The 10,605-nt window shown below is 45.0% G+C and overlaps 1 protein-coding gene across 1 annotated transcript in view; it reads right to left on the reverse strand.

Annotated features, from left to right (window-relative positions):
• The window catches only part of Qpct (glutaminyl-peptide cyclotransferase), a 28,511-nt gene extending 19,962 nt beyond the window's left edge, over window positions 1-8,549 (reverse strand). The window contains exon 1 of the mRNA XM_005360771.2: window positions 8,341-8,549. Coding sequence (XP_005360828.1) covers window positions 8,341-8,460 — 120 coding nt within the window. The 5' untranslated portion in view covers window positions 8,461-8,549. The remainder of the gene's footprint in view (window positions 1-8,340) is intronic.
• Between the last annotated feature and the right edge of the window lie 2,056 nt (window positions 8,550-10,605).

The raw sequence follows: 10,605 nt of genomic DNA on the forward strand, positions 1-10,605 counted from the left end.
AGTTCTATAAGAAAACGGGCTGAGCAAGCCATAGAAAGCAAGCCAGTAAGCAGCTCCCTCCAAGGCTCTGCATCAGCTCCTACCTCCAAGTTCCTGCCCTGTGTGAGTTCCTGTCCTGACCTTCCTCAGTGATGGACTGTTTGTTACCTGGAAGTGTAAGCTGAAGTTAGCCTGTTCCTCCCCAAGTTACTTTGGTCATGGCGTTTCATCAGAGCAGCAGTAAGTATCCCTAACTATGACACACATAAAATAAAGTAATAAAATAAAATAAAATAATAAAGACTAGTCTTAAAAAAAACAATAGTGGGGTGGGGGGACTGGGAGGAGAGAAGGGAGGGGAAAGGCCAGGATTAAAATAAATAAATAAATTTATAAAATATAAAACTATATGCCTGCAATCTATTATTTCATTTTAAATTTATGTGTGTGTGTGTGTGCGCACACACACACACACGTGCACATGCATGGTGTATATGTGGAGTTCAGAAGACGACCTCAGGTGTTGATTCTCACCTTCACCTTGTTTAAGACAAGGTCTCTTTGCTGTTTTGTTTACTACATCGACCAGGCTTGCTGGCCAAAAGCTTCAGGGCTTTCCTGTCCCAGTCTCTCATCTCCCCATAGGAATATTAGGATAACAGGCACTCACGCTACCCAGTTAGCTTTTACAGGGGTTTTGGGGATTCCAACTCATGACCTCACGCTTGCACAGTGAGCACCACTGGGCCTTCTTCCTAGTCCTCAATATCTATTTCTATCAACCTGGACTCAGGGGATAGATGAAATTCCTCTCAACCTGAGTTTATAACTGGATAACTGGATAAATAGGAGCTCCTTTAAATCATCAGCCAAATTACCTTAATATTCTATTAAGGTTTATAATACCATTAAGGTTTGTAACACTCTTTATTACACTTTTTTTATTAAAATGAAACTTAAAAGCTAAATAAACCTGATGTTGAAATATATATCCTGAATATGGCTTACACACACTGTATTTTCTTATGACATCAAAACTGATGAATCCGTCACTCATTACAAGTTTATCAGGCGCGCAGAGGAAAGTGGCACTCCTCCTCAAAGGGAAGTGAATGGTTGATCGAATTACTTCTTCCCTAAAGAGAAGGATGAGGGTGACATAAGGACATTGAGTCCTCTGGAATTCCATACAGAAATTGAGAGTGTTCTGGCCATCTCTCTGTGCCTTCCAGGATTAGTGTTAGCTGGATATGTCCAAATAATCACGCAGGTAAGTCACTTCATATGGACCACCCGTGCAGCTAGTGAGAACCTGTGGAATTAGAGACCTTGGCTGCCTTGTTGCTTATATCCCTCTGCACTTGTAGATGGTCTGATATTACTCTCCAGTGTTTATCATGCAGAGAGCAAGGCTGTTTGAGCAGATATAATCTTTTAACTCAGCACCCACCACTAACTGTAGCTCTGGCTACTTAACCTTAATGAGGCTCCATTTCTTAGTGTGCAAAATGGAGTTAATACCGACATCCAAAGGGAATTAGAACTAGATGAGTGTATACATATATACACATACATACATATATATACACACACATATCCTAGTAAACAGTCAATGTGCTTGTTTTCTCTGTCATATAGTAAAGAAGTATAGGATGTTAGAATGGGATAAGACACTTGGAGCTAATCTAGTCCAACCTCCTTGACATCCACCAGTGGACACTTAGGTTTGGAGAAACCAACTGTAGGCAGAGCTGCAGGTAAATCCATGGAAAGCATCCTGGTGGGTGGGTTCCCAACCCAGTGCTCATTCTTCTGCCTCATCTCTGCTCTTCCACCTTACTCTTGAATGTTGACACTGTCCCTGGATATATTAAGGTTTCTGGTTTTTTTTTTAATTAGGAATAATACATTTTAAAGTATATTTCTGGGAGGGCAGGGAGATAATTCAGTGGGTAAAGGCACCTGCTGCCACATCTCAGGAACCTGAGTTCATTCTCCTGAACCACATGGTGGAAGAAGAAAACCATCCCTTGCATGTGGTCCTCTGACCTCCACACACATGTGTTAACACAATCACACACAGAGACACACACGTTTAAAAGTATATTTCTTTCATATATCACTCGCAGGGATAAAAGATTCAACTAGAGACTTTCCATACATCTAAACTCATATGATGGCATAAAAGTAGAAACAAAACTGGGGAACAAAGGGAAGTAATAAACAGAAGGAAAGGTTGCAGAGTGTGGGAGGTAGAATATGTTCAAAATGCCCTTAAGTAGCCCTACACACCAGCCAAGTATATTTCCTAAACAAATTTGTTATTGGAGCCTTTAAACTCCTTAGTACCTCCAGGATCTAAGCCCTCATGTTAAACAGCTCTTAAAGAAGAAAGCTGAAGCTAAAAGGCAAAACAACTGAAATGTGAAGTGGGAACCAAAGAAATGGGGGAGAAGGGGGAATCTCCATGGTTGTTCCTTGACCATCCAAGAAAACATGTCTGCCTCTCTGTCTGCCGTGCAAGCCCCACGGTGTGCTGTTGGCTCCCATTCATTGCTTTGACTATCTAGCACTCGGTACCTAGCATCCAGTACCAAGCATCTAGGACTTAGCATCTAGTACCTAGCATCCAGGTACTTTGAGGTTCTATATTTAGGATCTTGGCATCCCAGCAATGCAATCTGCCCTTCACACTGTTTCCCTTCCTCTTCACCTTCAAAACTCTTGTCTTCTTCAGGCTTCAGCCTGAAGGCCACTTCTCAGGTGGTGTGCTCAATGTCTTTACTTCATATAAGTTACAAGCTCTAGGAGGACTAGAACTGTCTCCACCTAGAATTAAAAGGGCATGGTTCATATTGGACGCAGTAGTTACTGGGTAATTTCAAGTAATGAACAGATAAACTAAGCATTTTTCTAAAACTGTCTTGGCTATGAATGTGTGTTTCCATAGTAGAAAAGTAAAAATCACATCTCTGTCTTCATAAATGCTAATCCAGCTGATTGCATGAGCAGGTAGAAAAGCCAGAAGACACATGTGGCTGCCTGTTGCAAGGGGACAGGAGATGTCCTGCTTCCGGGTGATTACCTGTTTCGACGGGACAAGACATGTCCTGATTCCCAGTCTACCTGTTGCAAGGGGACAAGACATAGCCTAGTTCCCTGTTTGGGAGCTTTATTTTAGTTGCTGCTTAATGTTCCCAACAACTCAGATCTCATTGCCCTGGGGCAGTCACAGTGACAAATAAGAACTCTATGTCAAATTCTTGTTTCCTGGACCAGCGAGAAGTCTTAGTGGCTAAAGAGGTCTGCTACCAAGTCTGATAACCCGAGTCCAACTCCCAGATTCTATACTGTAGGAGAGAACTGACTTAGGAAATGTCTTCCCACCTCAGTTAGCCCAATCTAGGAAGTCCCTGACAGACAGGCACGGAGATTTGTCTTCCAGGTGCTCCTACATCCTGTCGAATTGAGGATCCATGTTTAAGCATCACACCCTTGAACTGCAAAAGATGCTGTGTATGAAAGCAGGATGACAACTCTTAGTAGCCGATAGTGAGTTTAGCAGACAGACCCGTGGATGCTCCTGAACAGAAACTTTCAATTACTCTCTTGCTCTTCAACCTCCTGAGCTAAACCACAAAAATGGTTGATTTTATAAGTGTGTTTCAATATAGAGACTCTTCCCCCTTCTTTCTGGGAGCAGAAGCATCTGCAAAATTACAGAAATAACAAACTTCCTCACTCTTGGAGAACACTGAAAGCAAAACAACTACAGTCAGTTATGCAGGTCCCTTGATTCACCAAAAGCTCCTGCAGGAAAGCATACGGCTCGCACGGGCTAAACAGCACCCCTTCAACTAACATTCTCAACCTTCGGGGCTTGAATGACCTTTTCACAGGGGTTGCCTAAGACCATCAGAAAGCACAGATACTTACAATATGATTCATAATAGTAGCAAAAATACAGTTATGAGGTTAAAATAACAAAAATAATTTCTATGGTTGGGGGTCACCACGACATGAGGAACTGTATTAAAAGGTCGCAACCTTGGGAAGGTTGAGGACCACTGAACTAAAGGAATCTTAGTCTGAAAATTCACTAGCTACAAAAACTTGTTTCATTACATAATTTGGACAGGCGGCCTAGCTTGTGAGGTGGCGCACGCCTTTAATCCCAACACTCAGGAGGCAGAGACAGGCAGATCTCTGTGAGTTCGAGACTAGCCTGGTCTACAGAGCTAGTTCCAGGACAGGCTCCAAAGCCACAGAGAAACCCTGTCTCGAAAAACAAAAAACAAACAAACAAAAAAAAAACCTTGTTTCAAAACAAGAATGAGTAAGAAGACAAAAATGGGAAGAACGGGTAGGCTCGAAGGACAGGGGCTGAACCCAACACAATATTGAAGCTGGGTGTGGAGGTGCACACCTGTGACCCCAGCACTCGAGTGCCAAGGGCAGGAGAATCAGTACAAGCTTGAAGCCAGCCTGGTCAACACAATGAGGTCCAGCCCTATGACAGAGCTTCACAGTGATACTCTGTCCACAAACAAACAAAACAAAACAAAACCGCATTAAACCCAATGGCAAATGTAAACCCCAAGCTTATTCATGGTTTATTTCAACTGAAAGGTACTTTGACAATTTCTATTGGTGCCAACATTCTCAGAGGAACAAGGCTCTGTTACAGCCCTGGCCTTGTCTTTTCATCCAGGCAGAAAGGACAATGAAGTCTGCTCTAGGTGACAAGAATCTTTCAGCTAAAACAAACCTGTGAACCAGAGATCCTGAAACATCTCCCATCTAATCACATGGTCCCAGGCCAGAGAGTTTCATTACATAATTTGGACAGGCGGCCTAGCTTGTGAGGGAGTGGAAGTTCCAAAACACTGAACGTAAGGGGGATCTTTACAGAAAAACAGCCAGTTCAAGCTTCTATCTTTTGTGAGCCTTCCAGACCAAATGTTTGCTACCTGTAAGTTCCACTCGCCAGCACTTGGGAAACGTGTGGGAGCAACAGGCAGTAGAAACACAGGAGAAAGGAGCTGGATACTGCTTCTTTTGTCCAGTGGGAACAGGCTTGCTTCTTAAAATCAGAACAGCAAGGAAACACAGCAACTGAGGGGCCAATCCCAGCTGCTCATTTCGTAGTTATGTCTAAGAAAGGCAGCCGAATGTGTAAAACGGGCGCCGTGACTCTTACCCACCAGACAGATTCCCAGATGAGAGTTGGCTTTCTCATCTCCTAACACCCAGGTCCTCGCTGGCCTCTCTGTCCCTGCCTTGAAGTCTCCTGCTTCCAGACAAGTCTCCGGGGTGGAAAGGGGGATGGGTAAGAGCTGAGAGGATGGGGAAGGGGAAACCCTAAGGACTTGAAGAATGAGATGCGGTCCAAAAGCACATACAATGCTGCAGAGAACAGCTAACAGTTTTTGACAGCCTACTTACCTCTCATCTCCGTTTTATTGATAGAGATTTGCAAGCAATCTCACCGTTCAAGGTGAAGAATTACCAACTGATGATGGGTTCGCAATCTATGCTTTCAGCAAATTTGATCAGCTTCAGTAAGATTCAGGGCATGCTATCAATCATATTAAACTGTATGTATAATACAATATGAAGCAAAAACACTTATGTATATTTATTTTTAAAATGTAATGAGCTTTAAGGTAAGACAGCCACTGTTCTGTTGTGCATGCTCATTCTATCCTTATAATAACCTGAAATGTAACCATTGTCACTCATCCCTATAAATATACATCTGTGTGCGTGTCTGTGTGCATGTGCGCGTGCACACACATAGAGGGGCAATAAAACACCCGAAAGATTAAAAGGAACTGTCTAAAGAATGAAAATGTTTGTTTCCTTTTTAGAATACTTTTTTTTGTATTTTTGGAGATTTTTAGAATGAGTACATGTTACATTCACAACTGGGACACTTCAAGTGAAGCTGCACCCATTAGTTCGTTGAACTCAACATTCCTCTTAAGGAAGCTTTTCAATAGCCGGCAGCTCTCGTCTAAAGGAGAATTAATTTGATGAGATTATCCTTCAAACAATTAAACCAAAAGAATGGATCTGTAGTAAAGAACCAGGGCTGGTGTGGGGGAGGGTGGACTATGGGAACAGTCCTTCTAGATATACACCAACCTTCAGCCTCACAGTGACTTTAAAACTGGAGGAGGGAGGTCAAGGAACCAGAGTCTAGGGGTTGGGGAAGAAACAATGCCCCAAACATGCTTCCTGATTCAGAATGCCAATGAGGGTCTTCTTGGCCCAGAGAGATAAAAATAGGGTTCAGGTTAGGATTAAGAAAGTTCTTTCTCTGTCCTCCAGACTACACATCAGCACACACACACACACACACACACACACACACACACTGTTCCTTGGTCAGCCAATATTTGTCTACCTTTAAAAAGAAAGAGTGAGAAGAAACAGATAGAAGAGAGCTTAAGCCAAATTCTAGCTCCTTAATTCACTAGTTTACTAATCCTGTTTCCTGGTCTCTAAATGGAGATAAACTCACTCTTCCACAGGGTACTGTGAAATTCAAGTGAGGTGGTTTTATATATCTGACTAAGGTACCTACATGTCAATACCCTTCAATATACATACATTGGCGGACCCATCTGGGAGTGTAATCATCTGTAATGTTTCTAGGCTTCAAACCATTAAATCATGCTTCTAAACACAGCCATAAAGCAGGGTTGATCTGCTTTTGCCCATTCGATGCCACTAAAAGAGACACACCTTTATTTCCAAACAAAGGCAATGGATTTCAAAACCGATGCTTTCGCTATCACACTTCTCCTGTGGGCAGGCCTGTGCATCAAGAGCACACCTACCGCATCTGATTAAACCAGCCAGGCATCGTAAAAGGCAGGAAGGCGTGTGTATCTCAGTATGGACTGATTCACCTCCCGGGCTACGAAGTAGAGCTGGCTGCCCAGCAGACTTTTTATGAAAAGAAGCAGGAGGGGCTATTCACTGAGAAATGTCATGGCTGACTGTCACTTTTGTGCCCTTTGAGAGCGTTTGCTTTCCCAGGGAAACAGTCCTGAGAGGCTCCTTAAAATAAAGGAAACAAAAATTCACATTGCAGAAGACATTTCTCCAGAGTTAGATTCTCCTTAGTTTGAAACATTTTAAGAATCACAGAATCTTCTCCCACCTAGAAACACCCCTGCCTACTACAGGTGCCCACAGACAGGCCCTGGGTGTGGCTCGGCTCCTTCCAACCATACATCTCACCCATTTCGAGTTCTCTGAAAGACACCTTGGCCTGATGCCATATTCCAGCTTGAATATCCCCTCCCAGTGCTCTGAAACAGTGGAGAAGAGGATTTGCTCATCCGCTTGTGAGTGCCTTGGAGGCCTTTTGGGAAGGAAACTGTTTTCCTCATCCTGTAGTGACAGAAGTCAGCTTTTCTCACAGTGCTAGGCTCCCTCCGGGGGTGAGTGGGGGCTCTGTTGGGAGCCCTGAAGTGAAGCTCGCTGAAACTGAGCTCACCTCAAGTGGGCCGTTCATACACATGGGCATGAGGCTACCCGCGAATGAGCATTTCAGACGGTCTGAAACACTGAAAGCTTTCTGTCATTGAGGAATGTCGTCCAAAGTTCAGATCCCAGACGGCTGCTGTCCTTAGTTTCTTTAGAGGCATACCATTTTATTCCCAAACCATCAACATTGGCACAGCCCTTAACAATTTGGTGATTTCAAAACTGTTGAGCAAGAAAAGGAAGCAATTGTGAATCTATTTTCTTCATGCAAAGCGACTTGGCAAATCATTTTTATTCTGAATTCCTTAAAAATGAGATTTCCACAACTCAATTCATGTATCTGAAAACACCCAGCGCCTTTTTAAATTTAAATATCTTAACAATACCTTGGCACTGAGTCCACAAGGAAACTCAGTCCCCACACAGAGCATCCTTGAATGTACTAGTTGGGGATTCGCGGGCACACCCCTAGAGTAGTCTAGGCACTCAGGAGCTCCCGGAGTGCGGGGATCGCTGTTCTCCAGGGTCGCGAATGGGAGGTGGTGCCCCGATGCCCCTGTTCTTGCACAGGCAGCGAGACACACTTCCTGTGCCTATCAACACCCCCATTAGAACGATGCCAAAGGGAGGCGGGTGACATCACCCAGCCCCCAGGCGTCTCCAGAGCAGCCCCGAGCCTAGTCCTGGCGCCTAGGCTTGGGAAAGAGAGCGCTGTCTCTCAGGTGCTGGGGTGGGGGCTGGACGCCTGGGCAGGGGGACAGCATCCCTGACCTGCCTCTGGCTAGTCCAGGAGGAAGTGGCCCAGTCCCGGGTCTTGGCACCAAGAGCCATTCAAGTACAGCACACCGCAACGGCCCTCACCTTCTCCTGCGTCCAGGCAGCGGTGCCAGGACTCCCACTCCCGGCTGTCAGGGACAGGACTGCCGCCAGCAGCAGCAGGTGGAGAGTGCCCACGACGCGCCAGCCGTCGCCGCCTGCCATCTCTGCAAGAGTGTGTGGGCGCGGATTCCCCGGGCGGCCCGCGGTCACGAGCCCGGGAGCGCGCCTCGGTTGCCTTCCCCCTTCTCCACCCTTGAGTTGACTGTGCCCGCCTCCCCATCGCCTCCGGTGGCCTCCCGCTGAGCCGAGCCAGCAGAAGCCAGCAGCCCTCCTACCCTCCAGCCCCCCGCCAGGCGCCAGCAAGCCAGGGGACTGGGATGCCCTGGGTGACAGGAGCTTCCGAATCCAAGAAACAAAGAAAGCCACTTCCTTATCTTGGAGAGGATGAAAGAAAGGAAGGAAGGAAGAGCGTGGAAAAACCTTTTCTGTGATTCCCAACGCCATAAGAGGGAGTAATAAGAAGGAAACGGGTTTAACAGACGTGGGGGCTGTAAGTGAGTTTGGGCACCTCTTTATGATTGAAACCCGGACCGAGTCAGTATTTGAGCAATGCTCTGTACCAGGCACCGGTCCAGTTCCTTCTAGGCGCTCGTATCTGATCTGCTCACCCCATTTGACACCGTGGAAACTGAGACCTCCCTGGAGAAAGCCTGGAGTGGAAGCCCCTAGGAAAAGTGTTTCCTCTCAAAGCTCCTGTTTCCATCTTGTGTGTCTTTTCTCGCAAAGAGTAAACAAAGAGTAAACGGTCCTTTAAAAGGCAGACCACCTTACCCCCAAATTGACAAGTAAGGTTGAAGTAATTACTGAAATAGAAGAGATTTAAGATATAGTAACTCTGAAGGTAATTATTTCTAACGACTGTCTCCAACAGAAAAGGCATAAGTCAAATTTTAGGTGGTCCTCCACTTCCACAGATTCTACATAGGGCATTAACTAACCACAAATCCAAACAATGGTGGTTGGAAGGTTGGGTTTTTTTTGTTTGTTTTTGTATTTTGTTTTCCCAGACAAGGTTTCTCTGTGTAACAGCTCTGACTGTTCTGAAACTCACTTCGTTGACCAGGCTGGCTTCAAGCTTGCAGAGATCCGCCTGCCTCTTCCTCCTGGGTGCTGGGATTAAAGGCATGTGCCACCACTGGTGGCCCAGCAAATCATAGGAGTTTGTATCTATGCTGTATGTGAACAGCCTCCCCCGATTCCTTAAAGAATACAGTACTTATTTGTTACAAACAAGTTATGGATGATTTAAAGTCTATGAAAGGATTCCGTTTTATATGCAAATATTATGCTATTAGGTTACAAGGGATTGCACATTTGTGGATTATGCTATATAGAGAGTAGTAAAGAAACAATCTCCTGTGGGTACTGGGGAGGGATTTTTCTGCTTCATAAGCCACTATTATCCAAATAATCCCATCTTAAAAATAAAAACAAACAAAAAACCTGACTGACTATGGTTTCAGTGTAGAGCACATGCGTTCAGTACCCAACACAGCATCAGGGGTCAACCAGGGATGGCAGGGTAGCTTAGTGGAAGAATACTTTGTACCCAGGCTTCAATTCTCAGCACTGCAGAAAAGAAAAGTAGGGGTGGAGCGGGGTGTATTTTGTCTGTAAGCTAAGTGGGGTGGGGAGGGGTGGAGTGTGTTTTGTCTGTGAGTTTCTGGCCTGAAGTGTGAGGGTGGTTTCTTCTTCCACAGTGAGGAGAAGAGTTTCTCCTGTCTCAAGATGGCTTCGAACTACACAGAGCTCCTAGAAAAACCAGAACAAAGGCATGAGAAAGTATTTCCTAGGGATCAAAGTTGATGGTAATGAAATCTGTCAGAAGAACACACATACTCACACAGAGATGCACACACATGCATACTGGCACGCACATGCACACACACAATCTTTCTTGGCTGCAGGGTGTTTTTAAGAAGAGAGAACACACTGTCCTGCTGCTGTTTGGAGCTGAGAGGGATAACAGAATGGAGGTGTCTCTTTGCTAGTCTACAAAATTGCTGTAACTATATTCCAGTCTAGGGTTTGAGTGGCAGTTTAAATATGCAGGTCTAATTCATGGCAGGTAGTTTCCTTGGGACATCCAGGGACAGTTCTCATACTCAAACCACTTTCAAAGCTTCTTTTGGTTCAGTATTGAGAGCAAAACACTATCAACAGTTCCGTGTACACTTCCTCTCCGTGACTAGCCAACCTTGGGTTTCCTGAATGGTTATGGAATGAAGAACCTATCTTGCTTGCCTT

The sequence above is a fragment of the Microtus ochrogaster genome, linkage group LG3 (genome assembly GCF_000317375.1).
Source record: "Microtus ochrogaster isolate Prairie Vole_2 linkage group LG3, MicOch1.0, whole genome shotgun sequence".
Lineage (NCBI taxonomy): Eukaryota > Metazoa > Chordata > Mammalia > Rodentia > Cricetidae > Microtus > Microtus ochrogaster.